Here is a 24961-nt window from a genome sequence, read left to right on the forward strand (position 1 = left end):
CTGTTCAATATACTAACACTGAACTGTAACAGCTGGTTTAATAAATGAATATATCAAAAAATTACCCTTTTTATAGTCATATGGGAAAGATGGGCCCAGTAAAAGACAGAAATGATATGGACCTAACACAAGCAGAAGATATTAAGAAGAGGTGGCAAGAATACACAGAAGAACTATACAAAAAAGATCTTCATGACCCAGATAACTACGATGGTGTGATCACTCACTTTGAGCCAGACATCCTGGAATGTGAAGTCAAATGGGCCTTAGGAAGCATCACTATGAACAAAGCTAGTGGAGGTGATGGAATTCCAGTTGAGCTATTTCAAATCCTAAAAGATGATGCTGTTACAGAGCTGCATTCAATATGAGAGCAAATTTGGAAAACTCAGCAGTGGCCACAGGACTGGAAAAGATCAGTTTTCATTCCAATCAAAAAGAAAGGGAATGCCAAAGAATGCTCAAACTACTGCACGATTGTACTCATCTCACATGCTAGAAAAGTAATGCTCAAAATTTTCCAAGCTAGGCTTCAGCAGTGCATGAACCAATAACTTCTGGATGTTCAACCTTGATTTAAAAAAGGCAGAAACCAGAGATCAAAGTGCCAACATCTGTTGGATCATCAAAAAAGCAAGAGTTACAGAAAAACATCTACTGCTTTATTGACTACACGAAAGCCTTTGACTGTGTAGATCACAACAAACTGTGGAAAATTCTTCAAGAGATGGGAATACCAGAACACCTTACCTGCCTCCTGAGAAACCTTTATGCAGGTCAAGAAGCAACAGTAAGAACCGAACATGGAACAACAGACTGATGCAAAATTGGGAAAGAAATACATGAAGGCTATATATTGTCACCCTGCTTATTTAACTTATATGCAGAGTACATCATGCTAAATGCCAGACTGGATGAAGCACAAGAATCAAGATTGCCAGGAGAAACGACAATAACCTCAGATATATAAATGATACCACCCTTATGGCAGAAAGTGAAGAGGAACAAAGGAGACTCTGATGAAAATGAAAGAGGACAGTAAAAAAGCTGGCTTAGAACGCAACATTCGGACTTCCCAGGTGGTGCAGTGGATAAGAATCCACCTGCCAATGCAGAGGACATAGGTTCGATCCCTGGTCCGGAAAGATTCCACATGCTGCGGAGCAACTGATCCCCTATGCCACAACTACTGAAATCTGCCTGCTCTAGGGCCCGCAACAAAGAGTAGCCCCCATGCTCTGAAACTACAGAAAGCCCTCAAGCACCAGTGAAGATCCAGCACAGCCATAAGTAAATAAAATTTTAAAAAGTACTCAGCATTCAAGAAGTGAAGATCATGGCATTTGGTCCCATCACTTCATGGCAAATAGATGAAGAAACAATGGAAACAGTGAGAGACTTTATTTTCTTGGGCTCCAAAATCACAAAATCTTGGGCTCCAAATCTGTGATTCCAAAATCACAGATCATGACTGCAGACATGATATTAAAGGACACTTGCTCCTTGGAAGAGAAGCTATCACCAACCTGGACAGCATATTAGAAAGCAGAGACATACTTTACTGACAGAGGTCTGTATAGTTAAAGTTATGGTTTGTCCAGTAGTCACGTATGGATGTGAGAGTTGGACCATAAAGAAAGCTGAGCTCTGAAGAATAGATGCTTTTGAACTGTGGTGTTGGAGAAGACTCTTGAGAGTCCCTTGGACTGCAAGAGATCAAACCAGTCAATCCTAAAGGAAATCAGTCCTGAATTATCATTGGAAGGACTGATGCTGAAGCTGAAGCTCTAATACTTGGCCACCTGATGTGAAGAACTGACTCATTAGAAAAGACCCTGATGCTGAGAAAGATTGAAGGCAGATGGAGAAGGTGATGACAATAGATGAGATGGTTGGATAGCATCACCGACTTGATGGACATGAGTTTGAGCAAGCTCCGGGAGTTGGTGATGGACAGGGAAGACTGGTTTGCTGCAGGCTGTGGTATCACAAAGAGTTGGACATGACTGACTAACTGAACTGAACTGTACTGTCAGAATATTAAACTCTTTATCACTGCGGCACATAAGCAAATTCACAGATTTCAGCTGGGATATAAGAGCTATTTAACAGATAACCATAAAGAGCTTATCATGATTGAATGAAGGCTTAGGCAACAGTGAAGTTAAATCTGAGCACAGACTGAGAGGAAATAAAAAAAAAAAAATGTAATGAATTTGGAAAGCCACATACTCAGTGGCTCAGCAGTAAAGAATCTGCCTGCAATGTAGGATACTTAGGAAACTTGAGTTCAATCCCTGGGTTGGGAAGATCCCCTGGAGAAGGGAATGGCAACCCACTCCAGTATTCTTACCTGGAGAATCCCATGGACAGAGTTGCCTGGGAGCTACAGTCTATAGTGTTGCAGAGTCAGATACAACTGAGCAACTGAACACCCACTCATCATGAACACATTCTGATGCTGGATGTCTTTTCTTAGGAGCTAAGAATTTCCCCATCCATCCTCTGGTCAGTGACAAACCTATGTATTCAGGACTGCTCTTTGTTTAAAATCTTCTGATGTGTTTTCCAAATGTGTCATCATTTCTTTTCTACAAGTTATGTTTTTAAGGGCTTCAGGATCTTAAATGTTTCAAGGCAATTTAACATTTCATTTCTTTCTCCATCTCCTTCCTTCCTTTTTTTTAAATTTATTTTTTAATTGGAGGAAAATTGCTTTTATGTTGTGTTGGTTTCAGCACGAATGAGTCATAACTTTACATATATCCCCTCCCTCTATAGCCTCCCTTCCCTTGCCTAAACCCACCCCACAAGGACATCACAGAGCTCCAGGCTTGGCTCCCTGTGTTACAAAGCAACTTCTCACCAGCTATCTATTATACACATGATAGAGTATATGTATATATGTGTGTGTGTGTGTGTGTGTGTGTGTGTGTGTGTGTGTATATCAATGCTATTTTCTCCATTCACCCCACTCTCTCTTCCCCCAATGTGTCCACAAATCCATTCTCTACATCTATGTATTCCTTCCCTACAAACAAGGTCATCGATATCATTTCTAGATTCTATATATATGCATTAATATACAATATTTGTTTTTCACTTTCTGACTTCTCTCTGTATAACAGATTCTCATTTATCTACCTCACTAGAACTGGCTCAAATTCATTATTTTTTTGTGACTTAGTAGTATCCCCTTGTATGTATGTATCTCATCTTTATCCATTCATCTGTATATGGACATCTAGGTTGCTTCCTTGTCTTGGTGATTGTAAGCCTGAACAATAGGATACATGTGTCTTTTAGAACTGTGACTTTCTCAGAGTATACGCCCAGCAGTGGGATTGCTGGGTCATATGGTAGATTTATTCCTAGTTTTTTTAAGAATCTTTATATTATTCTCCATAATGCCTGTATCAGTTTACATTCCCACCAACAGTGTATGAGGGTTCCCTTTTCTCTACACTCTCCAGCATTTACTGTTTGTAGGTTTTTTGATGATGACCATTCTGACTGATATGATACTTAAGTTTTTGTAGTTTTGATTTGCATTTCTCCAGTAATTAGTAATGTCAATCATCTTTTCATGTATTTTTCATATTTTTATTGACCATCTGTATGTCTTCTTTGGAGAAATGTCTGTTTAGATTTTCTGCCCATTTTTTGATTGAGCAGTGTGTTTTGTTGATTTTGAGTTTTATGAGCTGGTTATATATTTTGGAGATTAATCCTTTGTTATTTGTTTCATTTGCAATTATTTTCTACCATTCTGAGGGCTGTCTTTTAATCTTCATTATGGTTTCCTTTGCTGTGCAAAAGCTTTTAAGTTTCATTAGGTTCCATTTGTTTATTTTTGTTTTCATTTCCATTACTCTAGGAGGTGGGTCATAGAAAACCCTATAGATGCTGCTAAAAAATTACCACAGCTAATCATTAAAGATAGTAAAGTTGCAAGATATAAAATTATTCCTTTGCATTTCTATATATTAACAATGAAAAACCAGAAAAAGAAATTAAGGAAACAATCACATTCACCATTGCAACAAAAAGAATAAAATACCCAAGAATAAACCTATCTATAAAGAGACAAAAGGCCAGTATGCAGAAAACTATGACACTGATGATAGAAATCAAAGATGATACAAACAGATGGAAAGATATACCGTGTTCTTCGATGGGAAGAATCAATGCTGTGAAAGTGACTATACTACCCAAGGCAATCTACAGATTCAACACAATCCTTTCAAACTACCAATGATATTTTTCATAGAACTAGAACAAAGAAAGCTCACACTGTGTATGGAAACACAAAGGACCCCAAATAGCCAAAGTAACCTTCAGAAAGAAAAGTGGAACTAGAGGACCCAGCCTTCCTTCCTTTTTAATTAGACACTTTCAAACTGCAGTGCACTGTTTTTTGTTTTTGTTTTTAAACAGGATCCTCTTTTATTTTTTGGACTGTTTTGCTGACTGGCCCAGAGACTACATTTATTGTCTGATACTATCAATTGACCTGGCTCTTGAGGCGTGAAATCTGGACTTCCTGTGCAGAGGCTCCCTGATGAATACTGACTCCATCAGACCAGCATAGAACACCATGACTCATAATCCACTGAATTCCAGGCTCTGCCTCAGAACCAGCTATCCTCTTAAATCTTCTGGTGGCCCCTTTCCCCTGGTTACTCCAAAAGACATTAGGTATGACATTTTACATTGGAATACTACAACCACAGAAAACTCAGCTGCCCCATGTCACTACAACATAGTGACTAAATATCCAAATAATAGTTTGGAAGAGATTAAATATTCATTGAAGTTTCTCAGTAATTCCAAATGATGAATCTTTATGTAACCCATCTAACCAAGCACAATTTCTTAAAATATTTGGTATCCCTCTTGAGCAAGCTTTCTTCCACATACTATCTCTTGATCTCAAGCATTCATTTATCTTTCTTTCTTGCAGTAGTTTGAAAGACTCTTTCTTCTTTCTTCCTTTTCAAAATCTCCTACCAAACCAGCCCAGACCCCTTTCTCTATACTCATTCTGATCTGCTAGATGTATTTCTTTCTTTCTCTGATCTTTTCAGTGTAAATCAATCAAGCATATTTCAATGACTCCAGACTCTCCCCTCACTCATAGACCTGATTATAGACAGCAAAGATGGTTCTCCTTAAAGAGAAGACCAGACATATTGTTCCTGTTACATATAAATTGCACTATCATCATAAAGGGCTGCTTTGAAGCTAAATGAAATGATGTATTTACATATATTCCTGACATGGGAATAATTTTTTGGTTAATGAAATAAAAGTAGTGACAAGGGAAGTAGGACGCAGGTTAGCCAGAATCCCGCATCCCTCTGGATACAGCCTCTCAATCCTGCTCCCACTTAGCATCCTTTAGAAGCAATGGGAATAGGAGGAGGGAGAAGGGTAAGTGATCGTAGAGAAGAGACGGGAGGTTAGTATGACGAATGAGCCACTGGTGTGGGGAGAAATGCAGCTTGGCTTAAGTCTATGTGCCACTCCGTGAGTCAAGCAGTATATGTGCCAGGTGGTGAGGAGGGCAGAGGCAGACACAGAACTCCAGAACAGCTGCTCCTCTCCCTTCTTCCGCTCAAGGTTCAGAGAATCTGGCCAGTTTTGGGGTAGCCACTAGGGAGCAGCAGCAGATGGCTGCTATGCTCTAGAGGTGCACTCTTGAATGGTGAGGGCGCTAGCTACCAAAAGCAGCTAGCTTTTTTATGCCAATAAATAAACTCTACTAAAAAGCTGCAAAAAAAGACTCTTTCATGGAAAATAACCATTTTAAACTTGGGACTTTAGTTTTCTAATTTTACTAGTATTTTATTGTATATATCCATTATAGGGCTTCCCTGGTGGCTCAGACAGAGAAGAATCTGCCCGCCTGCAATGCAGGGACCTAGGTTCTTTCCCGGGATTGGGAAGATGCCCTGGAGAAGGGAATGGCTACCCACTCCAGTATTCTTGCCTGGGAATTCCATGGACAGAGAGCCTGGCAAGCTACAGTCCATGGAATCACAGAGTTGGACAGGACTGAGCAACTAACACACACACACACACACACACACACACACACACGATAATTATTAAAATTAAAAACAACAACAATAAAAGAAAACACACATTGTCTCTTCCAATCTTGACTTTCCCAAGGGAGAAATGGTCAAGACAAACCTGTGAAAGACTTTTGCAGATTCAACCCACATTTACTAAGACTCTTCTCTATACAGCAATTATAATATCAGAATTTTTCACAGGCATTCTTATGTGAAGTAGGTATGAAACATTATTTAAGAAAGGTAATTTCACTTCACTCACATACAGACACCAAGGAAATATTCAAGAATCAGAAGAAACTAAATACTAGAAGTTCAGTTCTGTGGAAATGTATGCAAATCCAATTCTGACTAATTTTATACTTACTCAATATACATCAAAACTTCTCCCAAATGAGGAAATGACAAAGTTGAATTTTTGTTTGTTTGTTTTGTTTTTAAGTGTGATTTTGTGTGACTGCTATTCTCTATACGAAGCAATTATGCTTCTCACAAATAATAGTTAACAATTCCACAGCACTTTGAAACTTAAAAAATGTTTTCATATACAAAACTCTTAATCTTTAAGAAGATTCTGTAAAATAGGAGCCAGTAACAAGAAGCTTCAATTTCTCATTGAGAAAGGATTTCAGAGCTGTAAGTGTGCTGACTAGAGTCGGCCTCCCTTCTGGAGTAGTGACATTTTAATAAGCATATGGCAGGCAGTGGGTTATAACAAGGCTTACCTCAAGTACTGGTAGAAGGTTCCGCCATTGGCCAACTAGTTTTATAGAGTTTGTACGGAAAGGGTAAAAAAGTTTGCATTCTAGGAAAAGAAATTTTCTTGTCTGTCTTCTGGGGTGCACCAATGTTGCAGTTCAGTTCAGTTCAGTTCAGTCGCTCAGTCATGTCTGACTCTTTGCGACCCCGTGGACTGCAGCACGCCAGGCCTCCCTGTCCATCACCAACTCCCGGAGTTTACCCAAACTCGTGTCCATTGAGTCGGTGATGCCATCCAACCATCTCATCCTCTGTCATCCCCTTCTCCTCCTGCCTTCACTCTTTCCCAGCATCAGGGTCTTTTCAAATGAGTCAGCTCTTCGCATGAGGTAGCCAAAATATTGGAGTTTCAGCTTCAGCATCAGTCCTTCCAATTTCTCCAACACCACAGTTCAAAAGCATCAATTCTTCGGTTCTCAGTTTTCTTTATATTCCAACTCTCACATCCATACATGACTACTGGAAAAACCACAGCCTTGACTAGATGGACCTTTGCTGGCAAAGTAATGTATCTGCTTTTTAATATGCTGTCTAGGTTGGTCATAACTTTCCTTCCAAGGAGTAAGCATCTTTTAATTTCATGGCTGCAGTCACCATTTGCAGGGATTTTGGAGCCCAAAAAATAAAGTCTGTCACTGTTTCCACTGTTTCCCCATCTATTTGCCATGAATTGATGGGACCGGATGCCATGATCTTAGTTTTCTGAATGTTGAGTTTTAAGCCAACTTTTTCACTCTCCTCTTTCACTTTCATCAGCTCTTTAGTTCTTTGCTTTCTGCCATAAGCATGGTGTTATTGCATATCTGATGTTATTGGTATTTCTCTCAACAATTTTGATTCCAGCTTGGGCTTCATCCAGCCCAGCATTTCGGATGATGTACTCTGCATATAAGTTAAATAAGCAGGGTGACAATATACAGCCTTGATGTACTCCTTTCCAGATTTGGAACCAGTCTTTTGTTCCACATCTGGTTCTAATTGTTGTTTCTTGACCTGCATACAGATTTCTCAGAAGGCAGGTAAGGTGGTCTGGTATTCCCATCTCTTGCAGAATTTTCCACAGTTTGTTGTGATCCACATAGTCAAAGGCTTTGGTGTAGTCAATGAAGCAAAATAGAAGTTTTTCTGGAACGCTCTTGCTTTTTCAATGATCCAACAGAGTTACACAAGATTAACTTGAACAATATCTATTTTAGTGATCTGTTATTAGCCAGTATGAGGAAAATGGGTACTAAATAAATTTTGAATTGTTTTCTCTATATCAAAATTCCCTAAATTCCTTAAAATGAGATCAGTTAAATCTAAGAAGATACTACAGAATAGTTTGAGGTGTTTTATAAAAAGAAAACTTGCTTGTCCCACTGGAAGAATTAAGTTTTATTTAGGATAAAGAATTTGTTTTTTGTGTGTAACTAATCTGTAAGTTGGTGGCCCAGATAGTAAAGAATCCACCTGCAATGCAAGAGACCTGGTTTTAATCCCTGGGTTGGGAAGATCCCTTGGAGGAGGGCATGGCAACCCACTCCAGTTTTCTTTGCTGGAGAATCCCCATGGACAGAGGAGCCTGGAGGGCTACAGTCCATGGGGTCTCAAGGAGTCAGACAAGACTGAGCAACTAATCACAAGCTGTAAGTTAAAGGCATACCTAATCACTAGTAATTTAAATGGCCAAATAGCACTGTTAAATTCTGATTGTCTCTGAAAGTCATCCTTTCTAGACCAACGGCAGTTAATCTCCCTAATGCTGAATTGTTGTCCAGTCATTTGTTTACAGGTACTGATGGTAGCTCTACAATGATCTCCACACTCAAAGCTGAGATCCAAGTTCTGAAATTCAGTTTTTGATTAGCTCTTCTGTGATTCCCCTTCCTGTTCCCTCTGTTCTTCATGAAAATGCTGAGACTTCCTCTCTCTGCATCTGTGCTGTCTCTTCCTTACCCTCGGCATGCCTGCTCGTCATGTCCCCTGTACAGAACCTTCCAGAACCATCTACCTAAAATGTGACTTCTACTTTGAAGCTTTCTACTCAAGCAATTGTTTTTCTAAAGTCACTTACTCCTGCCTTCTCATCTATTCAAGAGTCATCACGAGATCCACCTTTCCTGATTTCTCACATCCAATTATTTGTCAATCTCTTCTTGATTCTGCTTCTTTAATATTCTTAAAAGCAGGCACACTGGAGTGGGATAAATACATGCCTGTGAATTTCATCTGTGTTTCCACTAGTCCAGTGATCTTAAATAAGCAACGTATTGTTATTCTTGTTTTCCTCTTCTATAAAATGGCCATTCTAATTGTAACTACCACCCAGGGTTATGACAAAGATTAAATGAGTTAATAAATGTAACTTAGGTGGAAAATTCAACTTAAGCCAACATTTCTCTGAGTGAGTTTCAAGGAATATTAGTTTCATAAAATGTTCTTCAAATAAAAAGGGATTCATGGTTAAATTAATTTATTAACCATTACATTCAATGCCCACTTCTCAGCCAGCCATGATGTACTTTAGAATATTAAAGGGTCTCCAAGTTCTTTCAGGGAAACAAAACAAAGCAAAACAAAAACAGTTGTCCTGATATTCATTAAACTTATTAGACTGGTGAGCCTTTGTGTGCATATATGGTAGCTATTTAAAATCCTACATAACCAGTGCTCTGAGGAAGGTGTTTGGAAAAAATGCTGACTTGAACAAGAGCCACTGTTATCATTTTGCAAATTATTTCAGCCTTTTTTTTTAAGAGACTACTATTTCCTAATGTCCAGAGTCATCAAAAACTCTCAGAAAAATGAACCAAATTGTCCTGTGGGAAGCTGTGTCTTAAGGGTAGTAAAAAGATATGAACTTTCGAAAGCCCATTATTTCTTAACAATTCTTAAAAAATATGAAAACGTTCTATTTTTCATGCAATGCCCAGTAATTGCTCAGCTAGCCTGTAACAGGTGTGAAACTTCATCTCAGGAGAAAAGTTCAACATAAAAATATGCAAAAATCTGATAAGGGCGGTAAGAACTCCAAGGAGACTCAGGAAGTGGGTAAGCTCATGCCTGTGATGAAGGCAGACTCAAGATGAGGTCATGGTGCCTAAATTCCAACACGTGTGTGTGTGTGTGTGTGTGTGTGTGTGTGTGTTTGTGTGCGTGCTTAGTCATGTGAGAGTCTCTGTGACTGCATGGATTGTAGCCCACCAGGCTCCTCTGTCCATGGAATTTCCAAGAATACTGCAGTGGGTTGCCATTTCCTACTCCAGAGGATCGTCCCGACCCAGGGATTGAACTTGTGTCCCCAGTGTCTCCTGAAATGGCAGGCAGGGTCTTTACATAAAGCACTGTGCCACCTGGGAAGCCCCTCTCTGACCATAAAACTGCTGACTGTACATGAGATAAAAAGAATAAATGCTGCGGTCTGACTGCCTCAATGTCGCAGGCTGCATGCAACCAAACTTTAATGACACAGTAGGAATTCCGAAATCATCTTATTTTTCCCTTTTTATAGGAGCAAAAATAAGCCAAGCTCACATTTATTGCTCAAATATAGCCTGTTTTTCTCTACCATGGCGTCCCCTAATTCTTCACAAACACAGGACTTAGCCCTCCTTTTAGAGATAAACTAGCATTTTTCCAATCACTTTAGTCATTTTGACTTAGCCTTGCTTGAATTCACTCTAACTAACAGAATCAACTTAACTTCCCTATAGCAGAGTCCAGTTTTTTTTAAAAACATGATAAAAACATGCAGCTGGGAGAGCCAAAGAAAACTACTGTCATATCCATTTCTAACAATTTTTACATTTCTATTAAAACCAAGGTAGCAAAATACCTTAGCTGTCATTATTAACTACTCTAATTTTGGTTTATTTTTCATAGGGGATGAGCAGCCATGCTCCTTTAGAATAAATACACTAGATTGAAAAAAAAAATCACAGAAGGAAGATCTCTGTCTAGTGAAGTTTACACTACATGATCATTTCTGTATAGATAAATAATGAAGGCTTTAAACTTTTAAATCTAAAAAATAAGTCATCAAAACAGGAAAACACATCATAATATAAATCTTATTACCTGGAGTATCCAATTCGAGAATAATGGATCTGGAAGAAATTTTAGTGAATAACTTCATTAAATTCCTAATTTTCTAAACATGGAACTTGAAAGTCCAAATATTAAGTGACAAAGCACAACATTATCACAGGATGAGTGAGAGCAGAGGCTGAAATCAAGGTTCCCAGTTTCCAACGCCGCCTTCCACATCACGCAGAGCCTCCTCGGGTCTGTCCTCCAGCAACCTGCTGCGTGTGCCTTGAACAACATGAAATCACACCCCCGTCAAATATCTTACAGAGACCATTTATAAAAACTGGCTGACTCTTTGATAAACTAGTTTAAGGATGGGATAATTGAGAATCTAATTCACAGTTGCCAAGCTTAAAGTGGGTTCCTGCTAGGAGATTTATAGAGCATATGCCAACTGCACTGTCCTTGCAGGTCCCCTTTAAAAGAATAATCAAAGAGGTTAAGATCAGTAGTCTAAAAGGTCTTATCCTGGCTTAATCTGGAAGTCATGTCTGATTTTTGGAATCTTAAAAATATGGTCTGAATGCAGAAAAATACATGTACCAACAGATGCAACAGCTACAAGAGCAGTCAAATGATAACAGCACAGCAAAGTTTTGCGGAGTGTCAGAACGACTTAAGAAATACAGGATAGGAATGACTTTGAGGACGTCTTAGAAACTCAATGAGGGTTGGGTTTTGGTCACATGACAGTAACTTTAGTGCAATATTGATAAAAGGCATGGGAAGGTAAAGCACAAGGAGAAAGAACATAGATGTGTTTGCACAGACTCTAAGGTTAAGAGGATGCAAGCCCAGGTGGCATCACTTTCAAGTAAGAACTTTTTCTCTTAGGTATGTTTGCTACATCTGTAGCAAGCTTAATGTAGCCAAGGTATCACTGTGTCAGTTGTGAAGGATCTGAGGTGCATGCTGCAGCAAGAAAGTTTCCTTATTTTCTAAAATATTCTATATTAAAGGATTAAATGTAATTTCTAAAACTGTCATATAACAATGATTTAGTTCAGTTCTGAGATGAGACATCACTCTTGCCTGCTGTTTCCCTCAACATAGAATTCAACAAGTACTCATAGCAGGTTGCTGCACAATTATTTTGCATGAGTTCTTCAAAGAGGGAATAACTACACAGAGTTTAGTATATCTACACCACAGAATCTGACTTAATACCTAAAGAAACACAGCAACATGGATAAATTTTGAGGGAACTATACTGAGTGAATAAAAGTCACAACCAACAGGTTACATACAGTATGATCTCATTCACACAGAGTTCTTGAAATGACAAATTCATAAAAATAGAGAATATATTAGTTGTTGCCAGACTGGAGGGATGGGAGGGATGTGTGTGTGGCTATTAAATGGTAACTTGGGATCCTAGTGTTGACAGAAATGTCCTATATTTGACCAGAGTTGTAGATACTTGGGCCTACACAGGTCACAAAAATGCATAGAAATATCTCCCTCCCACACACATAATAAGTAAAACAGAAGCTATGATCAGCATTGGCAAACTGAATAAACATCAAGAACCTGCTTAAAAAAAAAAAAAAGAACCTGCTTATGCTATCACACCACAGTATTTCACAATGTTATCATTCAGTATAAAATTGAGCAAAGGGAACATGCACTCTTTATTATTTCCTATAACTGCACGTGAGTTGGCAGTTATCTCAAAATAATGTTTTATTAAAAATGATTTTATAACAAATACAATCAATCAAAGACTACTAAGATTTAGTATGTTTCTATGTCCTCCTTATGTCCCTCTGTCATTTATTTATGGATTTAAGAAAGAACATTATTTTACATCTCAATCCCTGAGTTTATGGACAGTTGCACATTTCTGCGACTTCACTTGGAGATAAGGTCATGACTTCAATAAAATATAATAGGGACTTTGGGAGGAGTCTAGCTTCTGGCTCTGTTTTCCTTCCTTAGACAGTAGAAGCTTTGAGGAAAGATGTCATGTTAAACATTTGATTCAGTCAACAGACATATTAACTTTTTTCATTTTAGTTCCACGCTCTTATCAACTACTGACCTCTAACTACAGCTGGGGGCTATGTATTTTATTCTTATGTAATAATATTCTTCAGTTCTGGTAATTCTCTTGTACATTGCAGATTTAACATAACACTGATGTGTCCACTGAGCTTTTTAAAAGTACCATAGGATACAAGGTTCACATACATTTTAGTAAATCTACCATAAGAAAATGACTTTTTTTATCAGTTATTCCTCTATTCTACATTATCATTTTATGTTTATAACCTTATTGTAACCTTACTGATTCTACTCACCATGTTAAAATTACACTTATTTTACTCTTCCCAAGGTTAAAATAAAGATTAAAATACCATTTATTATCATTTTTATTACTTTATTATCCCCATAAGAGTCTAGAGTCACCATCTTCCTTTGCCCTTCTTTGGTATTGGTATAAAGAGGCCCTTTCTATTAATATTTTATGTTATGTCCTTCTTTAGTTGCATTGCCTTTTCCAATTTAACTTCTATGAAGTTTTTAGCTTTCTTTTCCCTTTCTGTGTCATTTTCATTGTTTATCAAAATAACTATGCACTTATGACTTTTTCTATTTTTCATGAATAATGCTAGATTTTTTAGTGCCCTGCTTGCATTTTCCCTGATGAATTATTAAATTTATTGGATACTATCAGATTACCACAGGAATCTGTTCCCAGCTAGATCCAGATAACTGAATCCAGCTTCTCAGTTCTTAACCAGATTAAATCATTTTATGTGGCATAATCCCATATGTTCTTAAAATAGCAGCATGATTATTTCTTACTCTACTGAACAGCCTTGATGCATCTATTGGCTATAACTATTGATGAGGAAATCAAACTCAATTGCTATCTAAAATTTATCAACTCCCTTAATCCTTTCTGAATCCTCCTTAATCCTGTCCTGAATTCATCTGGTAAAGAATCCACCTGCAATGCAGGAGACCTGGGTTTGATCCCTGGGTTGGGAAGATCCCCTGGAGAAGGGAAAGGCTATCCACTCCAGTATCTGGCCTAGAGAATTCCATGGACTATATATTCCATGGGGTTGCAAAGAGTTAGACAGGACTGAGCTACTTTCACTTTTAATCCTTTCTTCCTAATTTACTTGTTTTCTACTATGATAACTATATCTTAGTAAGTCCTTTTAAATACTTTGTGGAACAAAACTCAAACCAAGGAGATAGACAGATAGCGCAGAAAGAACCTGCCAAACAATTAAGTAAAATAAGAAAGAAAGTAACTCTCATTTATTGCTTCTACTAAATAATGGAACAACCTCTTCTCTAGCCAATCTACCCTTCGCTGCCCAAAATGTTTCCCTGAAGTTTAAAGCTGAGAATATCTTCATGGTAAAGCTCACTATAGCCTAAAAAACATCAGCTCGTGTTCCAATAGTTTTTGAAACCCTGTAAAATTTAGCTGCAAAAAAAAGTCAGCTTTCTCCACTCCCCGCACTATGCTCTCCTCAGATAGTCCTCTGTCCCAGCAGCTCAGGATCACACTCAGTTCCCTAAAGAAACTGTGACCCTTTCCACTCCCTATGAAAACCTAGTCAACCCTCCTCATCTCCATCAATGCACTTACAACTGACATTGTGTAGGCGGGATAGGCCTACAGATGCATACCCCTAACTCAGCGATGATGTTGGGGCCTGAATCTGTAACACCACTAAATAATTGTAAAGCAATGGAACATTGGAGGCACTTTATTCTGAAATGAATGGATAGATAAATAAATGGAACGAAGGGTGGGTGGATGAAAGTATATATGGATGCTTTTTCCACAGCCTATGAATTCCTACCATTTCTGGCCACCAAAGTAATCGAAGATCCAATTTGAATTCAACAAATTTTATCCAGTCACTGTAGTTGGAGATAATCATTACATATTTTAATTTATAGTTTGCTCCTTAATCTGTACCTTCTAATTACACTTTTATTATAATTATTGAAGTGCACAGTTGCCTTTAATTGATTGCAAATCATTTGCTACCTGGGAGCTTATTGAACTTCGTGCTCCTCAATGGCTTAACGTTCAGCCTGGCAGGGAGCAGTCACTGAATAATCTGTGCACAAGTCTATGTGATAATCAATAATCTTGGAACAGTGTTCCATAGTAAACCAGTATTTAGAAAATATCAGCATAGTGTTCATGGCAAAAGTTAACAAATACTAATACTTACTGAACCCCTACTCTGTGCAAGTAAGAACATAGTGAAACTTCAAATACCTTGACTTTGCTTCATGTGTCAAAAACATGAATTTACTAAATGCTTATTTTCTCATAAACAAAAAAATAATTACTGAAACCAAAATGACTAATTTTGAAAAGAACACATTTGTGTCTGGTGAATGAAAATATCATTCTGTACATTTATGTCAACATAATATATGTATATATTATGTCATATATATGTCAACAGGTTTTGACAATCATCTTGTTACAAGGAAAGGAAGCCAAGAAAAAGTCTTGTCTGAGTAGAATATAAAGGCAAGAACTATAGTGGCATTTAAAGTTCTATTAGAACATAGTCTAGGGTCTCAGAGAATTGACTTCACATTCATACTTTGTAGGATGGGAAGAGCTGTTTATAATGCTTGTCTCATAGGGTGAGTGATCTTTTATATGCACTTACAATCATATGAAATCATTTTCAAATGCAGGCAACTTAGCAATGGGGAAACAGAGGCAAAGAGAAAATGCATGATTTCTAAGAGTCACAGCAAATAAAGGGTCAAGTGTCCCCTTGAACATTGTTTCCGCTCCATTCACTCTATCCTCTAATTCAAGGTAATTTCAATATTCTTCATTATAGAAAAGCTGTTCATCTATGACATTAGGGAATCTAATGATGTTGGTTAAAAACTTTTGATGTCTATCCAAAGCAATATAACCATGGAACAAATGAAGGGACTCAGAAATTCTCTCTTTCGATATTCCAAGCAAGCTGAGGAACCCCTTAGTATAGCAAGTATTTGACTGGCCATTGACAGGAAAAGATATATACTCAAAAGATCATGTTATAAATACTACACTGGAAGTACATAGGAATTTTGTTGTTGTTCAGTCACTAAGTCTTGACCACTTCTTTCTGACCCCATGTACTGCAGTATACCAGGCTCCTCTGTCCTCCACTATCTCCCAGAGTCTGCTCAGATTCATGTCCATTGAGTCATTTATGCTATCTAACCATCTCAGGAAAGACGGATTTATTTGGGCTAAATTCTACCAGAAAGTTTACTAAAGTTTCTTGCTGTCCTCAATGCATTGACTCATGGAACCCACTTTTTTTTTTCCATACAAAATAGACATCTGGGATTTGTTATACAGGCACACACAAGTTATCATAATGCATGCACCACTTTTTACAATTACTCCCTACTCAGAACATCAAGATAAAGGCAGAAAAGACTTTTCACGTATGTAATTTCAGATAGCAATACCCATTAAGAGTCTCCTGCAATAGGCTGGTTGTCCTGGAAAAATAAAACAAAGTTATTATATCATATTCTTTTAACACTGAATATGCAGCAGGCAGTATTCTAGGATCTTTGTTTATGCAACGTCCTTCACTTATCTCAACAACTCTATGAAGTAGTTATGATTGTTTCATGTAGATGAAGAATCCGAGACTAAAAGAGCTAAAATAGCATGTGCAAGGCTCGGTAATGGAAGGTTAAAACACAAAAATCTTCTTTCTGACTTTGAGGTCTTGTTCTTGACCCCTATATGCCAATGCATTTAATCTCCATAACAGACCTGTCTATTATCCCCACTTAACGGATGACAAAAATGAGGGTCAGAATTCAATACCTGTTCTAGAGTTACTTTCTTCTATGGAGTGACTCACACAAAATTAAATGAAGCCCTTCTCCTTCAAATCACCATTTCCGACTGACACCACGCTGCTAACAACTGTGGTGGGAACACCCTTATGAAGTCATTGTCTTCTAATATTTGTATTAATTTTCGAACTATTTATTTGAACTAAAGTGAATAAAATAAAATAACAAAACAAGCAAAAAATATGTCTCAAATTCTTACAGTAATCTAGAAAGAGTAGCTCTGGTTGGAAGTACAAAGTCCTCAGTTATTTTAGGCCCATCCACTAAACTCCATACACCTTCTCCCTGTGGACTCGAAGCAGCATATGGCTGTTCTTTTTACAGTTCAGGCTCCGCTGTTTTCTCTGAATCTCTAGGTTACGATGTTTTGTAATCACTAATAAGGACCACCTGCCTCTTGAGAGGTTCAGTCTCACCAAACGGAGAAGCCTAATTGTTCAAATTCACTCTCAGGTAGACAATACGCCCTTCATGGGTAGACTGAGATTATGGAATAAAAAACCAAAAACATAATGAACAATTCTACTAATTGATTGTAATTGCTAAGATAAGAACATATGCTAGTTACATAAAAAAAAGAAAAAAATACTTGGAACAATACAGACAATGCTTTCGAGGAAATGAAATGCTTCATAATTTTCCAGGGGGGAGAAAAGAATAAACTACTTGATTTAAAATTTCTTTTACACCCACTGGAAAAAAAAAAATTTCTTTTACTTCACTAAGATATATTTGGGACAAATTTATTGGACTCATATATGCTTAATCATACACCCTGTATGTACAAACTTATCCTATGGCTGAGTTGCTTTTAAAATAAGTCAAATTCAATCCAATGCTTATCATTGAAAGTATGAAATCTACTGCAGATTTGATTTAAGAGAACAAGGAGAGAGGGAGAGCTTGAAGAGTGCTCTCCCCTGCCCTCGTCAGAACCCCCATCAGCAGTCAGGCCAGGTTAGAAGCTTGTGTTTGGCTGTGAGTGCAAAACCACAGACATACGCTCATCTGTGTTCCTGCCTCACTGCACTAGAATTGTTGATTTGAGGGTCTTTCTATCCTTCCAGTCTGTGGGAGCCCTGAGAGCAAGGTCCACATTTTCACTCTAATTCCAACTTTTAGCATAGAGTATGTGCACAGAACGAATGTATCCAATCTATTCAAAATGACTGCCTAGGTGACAATATCCAGCCACACCCTACCATAGAAAAAGAAACTATGTATTTACATTAAATAAAGTTTACTTTGTAATGCAGAGATATTTGCTAAGTATTAAGGTCAATATTAAAGGCAGGCAATAGGCTATAGGGACAAATGGTCTCCATTTATTTACTTATTTTTAATTGAAGGATACTTACTTTACAATGTTGTGCTGATTTCTGCCGTACAAGAGTGTGAATCAGCTGTGAGTAAACATATATATATCCTCCTTCTTGAGCCTCCCTCCATCTCCACCACCCCACCCATCCAGGTCAACACAGAGCACTAAGCTGAGCTCCCCGCGCCACACAGCAGCTTCTCATTAGCCAAAATGGTCCCCATTTTAAGTGAACAGATTCTGAACTTGTTAAAGCAAACAAGTGCCTCTTCCAACAGGACCTTCACTTTTCTACTCACCACACTCATCCTCAGATCTTCCCCTGACCACACAGTACCATGAGACATTGGATTAGTTAATAGGTAATGTTTATGGGCATCATATGTGCCAAGCTCTGGAATAACTGCTTTGTTGTATGATTTCACTTAATTCTTAATACAACCATCTAAGGTAAGTGCTATCAATGCTTCCACTTTATAAATGACAAAACTGAGGCAAAGCATTTGTTTAATGTCCTCCCTGAGATCAGGGGCTTCCGTGATGGCTCAGTGGGTAAAGAATCCGCCTGCAATGCAGGAGACATAGAAGACATGGGTTCAATCCCTGGGTCGAGAGGACCCCTAGGAGGAGGAAATGGCAACCCACTCCAGTACTCTCTTTTTTTCCCCCCATGGACAGTGGAGACTGGCAGGCTACAGTCCACAGGGTCACCAAGAGTTGGATACAACTAAGCAACTAAGCGCGCACACACTGCCTGAGATCTAAGCAGAGCTTGAGTAAACCTGTCACTTTCCAAGCAGCTCCTACTGCACCTTCAAACAGATGAGTAATCCAGTTTCCAAGGAGAAATAATCATTCTGTTTGTTCTGATAAAATTCAGAATCCAACCCTGGACTTAAAACCTCTCTTTACAATCTAATTGACTCTATTTTCTTGAGAGTTGATTCTCTCTGTTTCAGTAAAGCTGGCATGGCTATTTAGCCATAAACAATCATAATCATGCATGAGAAATAATTCTCACAAATTGTTTTGATATATTTTATGAGCAACAACACAATAATAAACATAAAACTTTCCATGCACCATAAATGTACATAAAAGAGCAGCTTGAGAGTCAACATAAAGTTTTATAATAAGCATATATATGGTGAGAGATGTGTGTGTGCATGTCTACTTGTGTACAGTTATTTTAGGTATCTTGGTATTATATATATGTGCATGGATTTTTCAACCATTAAACTTTGTTATTCAAATCCGTAACCATAAGACTATAGTAAGCAGGTTGGCATTTATAAAAGTCAGATAAAAAGAAGCTTCCCCATTTTAACCCTTAGCAAATTTTCTTTGTTGTGTTCAATTATTTGATTTCACAGAGGTCCACTGTCAAAAGGACTTTTGCCAAGAAACTATAGATGCTCAGGTTGGTATCAACAACCTGTAGAGTTATCAAACTTTTGTTTCAGTAAATGTTAATTTGGGTTGCAGGAGGATGGACATTTCATTAGGTTCCTAGAGGCAGTAAGCTGTAGATATGCGGTCTTACATACTATAACAATAGTTGCAAAATAAGTTGTCTTTGTGCATTATTGAATGCAGAACTGTGATAATTATCAGGAAGGCATACCTAGACAATCAATCATAAAATATCCTAGTTTTGTTATTTCTTATTATCTGCTTTGCTGAGAATTGTGGTAACTGTTGCAGTATAAACATAGCATTTCAGGGGCTATATTTGGACATTAAGAAGTGAAAAACATATTAAAAACACCGCACTAAATTGATGTCCTCTGAATGGGTTCAGACATAAGAAAGCACACACGTGTAACACGCCCACAGACCAGAATGATCTCTCTCCCCACCCGCATGGATGGCATACATCACTACTTCCAGCTAGGATAAGCTGCAGCCTGGAAAGGAGCTTAATTATTCATTTAAGAGAGGAACTCAGCTCTCACAGTGCTATGGTAGCTTTGAGAATCAAGAAGAATAGAGGCTCTTATTAGACGAAAGAGTAAAATACTAGGACAGAAGAACCAAAGAATCATATGCTTCTAGTTTCTGTGACACATTTTAAAGGCTCCTTACTGCCTACAGAGGAAACACGGCTGGGGTAGTGATTCTTCAGCCACTCAGTCCCTGTAAACAGCCCAGTGTTACAGACGGATACGAGAATGTACTACGGACATCGATGTTCATGTATGAAGGAAATCTGACCCTCAGCTGAGACTCCCAGGCACACTCCTTATTTCTCTGTACTGGAAGGAGTCAGTGTGCATGGATATGGCACCCCAGGCTCTTAAATCTGAAATAACTCCTTACCTAGTGGTAAGCAGACGCTTCTCCAACACCTCTACACCCCCATCATGCAGCCACCAGCCTTGGGACTTTCTGGGCCTCCCCATCCATCAGGTTCAGGATTAGCTTCCTGCTCCAGAGCCCCTTCTGATTAGTGGGTGCTGGTACCAGACACCACTCTCCAGGGTCCACAAAGACCCCGTTCCCTAGGATAGTCCCTCTGGAGGGCTGCCTGCCCACCATACACATCTGCTAGAGTTTCTCCTACTGCCTCCATCCACATGCCATCCCCAGCTGGTCCCAGCAGGAGAAGACAGAGCCCAGGGTGTTGGTGACAGCACAGTGCTGGGCAGGCAGATGCCAATTGCCTTTGGCACCATCCCACCTGGGACCCAGGTGGGACCTCTCAGGGTGGGACCCACCCTGGGACTTGCTTCCATCCGGTCCCCAAGTTGTCCTCACATGGCTAGTTATAGGAGCAACAAAATCTCTGGACTTTGATGACTCTCCAGGAGATGGCGATGGCAGGCAGCCCTATGGGTTGTTAAAATCTCTTTTGGGTACATTAACTTTCTCTGGTGTTGTGATTCAAAAAGGTAATATAAATGAGAATTTATATGATTCATTTCCATGATTCATTTCCATCCATCAGATGTAGCCATAGATCTCAACTTATGATGTGGCAAAGATGAAATGCACTTATTTTTAAGCACCAACTTGGTCATTCATGGCACACAGTCATCCCTCCTCCCCAACACCCACACGTACATGTACACACACACACACTGTATAAACATTTGAACAAGTGAATCTTTCAGAAAACTGTAAAATGTCCAAAGTGTTTATATAGTCACTTAAAAGGAAATGAGATCTTCATTAAATCCCTACAGATACCAGATTTCTCCAGAGACACTTAAGACTTTCCATCACATTTTAAGGTTGAGGAAGGATCAAATCATACATTTTCTAAAAGTCTGCTTATGAGAAAATCAATTCTAATGAATAGTATATTGATGTAATACACTTAAAAGTAAAGCATCACTCCTTGAGAACCATAGACATAAATGCAAGCTCATACTGATACTTGCTTTTAGATGAAGCTGATTGGTCCAGTGCCCAATGATTTTGTATTCTGTACTTTTGTTGGTTATTTGGTACTGGAAGATGTCATAACGACCAGGAGCATCTCCGTTTTCATTAAAAGTGACTGGTGTCCCAGCACTACCTGTAAATGTTTAGAAAACAATATTAATAACTTTCCAGTGAGATAGCCTACTGGGCTTATTTTTCTCTAAGAAAAAGTTAGTAGATAAAAATATATTGTGCATAGTAAGAGATATGAAGATTACAATCCATACAAGGTCATTCTTGATAGCATAGTATCTCTGACATGAAAAGAAGCTCAGACGTACATTCAAGAAGACCTGCCTCATTACACACGTTAGAAAGTAAATGATGAGCATCCAAGTTAGGCAATGTATATAACAGTTAAATAAATAAAAGTTGATAGGCTAGATAGCTACTACCAGCTACAGAGAATGACAGTTAATAGAGAAGAGTGTAAATTCCTCGAAGCATAACAGCTATTGTACAATATAAAACAGCTATTGTACAATATAAACTATGATCAGTAACTCAAAATGTGGCAGGGGAACATCCCAGGCAGATTCCCTAGAGTTTTACTTTATTTGGACTTGAAGGCCATCTGGATCGATAGCCCCGTTCAATGTTTCTTCTTGGCTTCCCTGGTGGTCCAGTCGTTCCATGCTTCCAATGCAGGGGGTGTGGGTTCAATCCCTGGTCTGGTAACTAAGATTCCACATGCTGTGCAATGTGGCCAAATAAAATAATAAAATAGCAGTATCACTTCTAAGACGCTGCTTTTGCTACCTCTGCCCAAGAATTTATCAACATGGGCTACTGTTTGGACCCTCTTGGTGGGTGAGGCAGTGATCAATAAGTCCCACCTCTGCGCAAATCACAGAAGATCCACCAATTCACTGTGATAGTGTGATAGTGATGGGGCAGCAGGATGCAAGAAAAGTCATCTTTTCTAAACTCCCGTTTCTCTTGGAAGCTTTAATCTTTTTCTCTTAATAGCTTCTGCTCACTTTTACTTTCCCTCATTAACTTTTACATAATCACAGGATTTCTCTCTCTCTCCTTTTGTTTTTGCTATTTTCCTCTGATTTAAGTATTCGAAAAACATGCAATATCATTTTTTAATTGGAGGAAAATTGTTTTACAATGTTGTGTTGGTTTCTGCCGTACAACAATGCGAATCAGCCATGATTATACATATACCCCCTCGCCTTTGAGCCTCCCTCCTCCCCTCATTCAATCCCTCTAGGTCATCACAGAGTAGCAGGCTGGGATTCCTGTGTTATATTCAGCTTCTCACCAGCTATCTATTTTATGCATGGTAGTGTATGTGCATTGGTGTTTCAGATTTATAAACTAATTGCATATAAATATCATAAAAACATCCCATCCCAAGATCAAGTCTCCTTTTAGTGTAGAGACAGTAACACAATTGATTGGAGGCAACAAATTTAGTTAACAATTAATATATGTTAATAACACTGGAAATATTTAGTCTTACCAGTCCCCAAAGATCTGAAACCACAGCTCTCCCTCAAACTGATTTTCCCCTTCATTTTCCCCTCCATTCTTTGTTAAGAGAATCTTAACTTCAACAATAATCACAGGTTTTCAGAATAGAAAATGATCTTGACACCCAATGTTTTCTTGTTCCATCTATAGCCTCAATGTCTATATAGAACTTCCTTTTCTCTAGCCGTCTTTAGATATTGCTCCCATCCCACCCCCTTTATCTTCTTGCCTTATACTTTGCTATCTTGACAAATTCACCTAAACATTAATCTGTTTCCTTTGTGCCTATCTTGTCTCTGCATATTCCATTTCCTGAGTTTCTTCTTGCCCTATACCAGGTTTAATTTCTATACTATTTGAGAAACTGTCCCCTACTTGCTATTTCTTTTCCATATTGTACTCTCCAAAAATATATGTACTATTAATACTTATACATTTCAACTCTATATAGTTCCATCTTATAATGAATTTCTTATTCCAGGGGTCCCCAACCTCTGGGATTTAACATCTAAGGGTCTGAGGTGGAACTGATATAATAGTAATAGAAATAAAGTGCACAATAAATGTAATGTGCTTGAATCATCCAAAAAGCCATTCGCCCCACCAACCCACAGTCCATAGAAAAAATGTCTTCCAAGAAATTTGTCCCTGGTGACAAAAAGGTTGGGGACCACTGTCTTATTCTACTTGTCGAGTTTTAAAAGAAAACTAAAAATCACAAAAGTCTAAAACTTTTAACTTATCTAACAAAATGATGACATAAAACAGTAACTTGCAAATAAATAAAATCAAAATCACACAGCAGCATTTAGGGCACTTTCCTCCCATTTCAAGGAGAGAAATTTAATAGCCTCTGTTCTCTGATTGTTCAGGTACTCAGTCGTGTTTGATTCTTTGTAACCTCATAGACTGCAGCATACCAGGCTTCCATTTACTTTACTATCTCCTGGAGTTTTCTCAGGCTCAAGTCCCTTGAGTTGATGACGCTATCCAACTATCTCATCCTCTGTTGCCCTCTTCTCCTCCTGCCTTCAATATTTCCCAGCATCAGGGTCTTTTCCAATGAGTCAGTTCTTCACATCAGGTGGCCAAAGTATTGGAGATTCAGCTTCAGCATCAGTCCTTCCAATGATTATTCAGGGTTTATTTCCTTTAGTATTGACTGATTTGATCTCCTTGCTGTCCAAGGGATTCTTGCGAGTCTTCTCCAGCACTAATGTTTGAAGGCATCAATTGCTTGGCACTCATCCTTTTTTATTGTCCAGCTCTCACATCTGTACATGACTACTGGGAAAACCATAGCTTTAACTCTATGGACTTCTGTCATCAATGTGATGTCTCTGGTTTTTAATAATGCTGTCTATTCAGAAAACTAAGATCATGGAATCTGGTCCCATCACTTCATGGGAAATAGATGGGGAAACAGTGGAAACAGTGTCAGACTTTATTTTTCTGGGCTCCAAAATCACTGCAGATGGTGACTGCAGCCAGGAAATTAAAAGACGCTTACTCCATGGAAGGAAAATTATGACCAACCTAGATAGCATATCAAAAAGCAGAGACATTACTTTGCCAACAAAGGTCTGTCTAGTTAAGGCTGTGGTTTTTCCAGTGGTCATGTATGGATGTGAGAGTTTGACTGTGAAGAAAGCTGAGTGCTGAAAAATTGATGCTTTTGAACTGTGGTGTTGGAGAAGACTCTTGAGAGTCCCTTGGACTGCAAGGAGATCCAACCAGTCCACCCTAATGGGGATCAGTCCTGGGTGTTCTTTGGAAGGACTGACGCTGAAGCTGAAACTCCAGTACTTTGGCCACCTCATGCAAAGAGCTGACTCATTGGAAAAGACCCTGATGCTGGGAGGGATTGGGAGCAGGAGGAGAAGGGGACAACAGAGGATGAGGTGGCTGGATGGCATCACCAACTCGATGGACGTGAGTTTGAGTCAACTCCAGG

At 38.6% G+C, this 24961-nt stretch overlaps 1 protein-coding gene across 4 annotated transcripts in view; it reads right to left on the reverse strand.

Annotated features, from left to right (window-relative positions):
- The window catches only part of GRM8 (glutamate metabotropic receptor 8), an 850596-nt gene that overhangs the window by 151831 nt on the left and 673804 nt on the right, over positions 1 to 24961 (reverse strand). For all 4 annotated transcript variants that reach the window (XM_043463632.1, XM_043463633.1, XM_043463634.1 and 1 more), the window contains exon 8: positions 21483 to 21619. In XM_043463632.1, coding sequence (XP_043319567.1) covers positions 21483 to 21619 — 137 coding nt within the window. The remainder of the gene's footprint in view (positions 1 to 21482; positions 21620 to 24961) is intronic.

Source organism: Cervus canadensis, chromosome 3 (genome assembly GCF_019320065.1).
Source record: "Cervus canadensis isolate Bull #8, Minnesota chromosome 3, ASM1932006v1, whole genome shotgun sequence".
Lineage (NCBI taxonomy): Eukaryota > Metazoa > Chordata > Mammalia > Artiodactyla > Cervidae > Cervus > Cervus canadensis.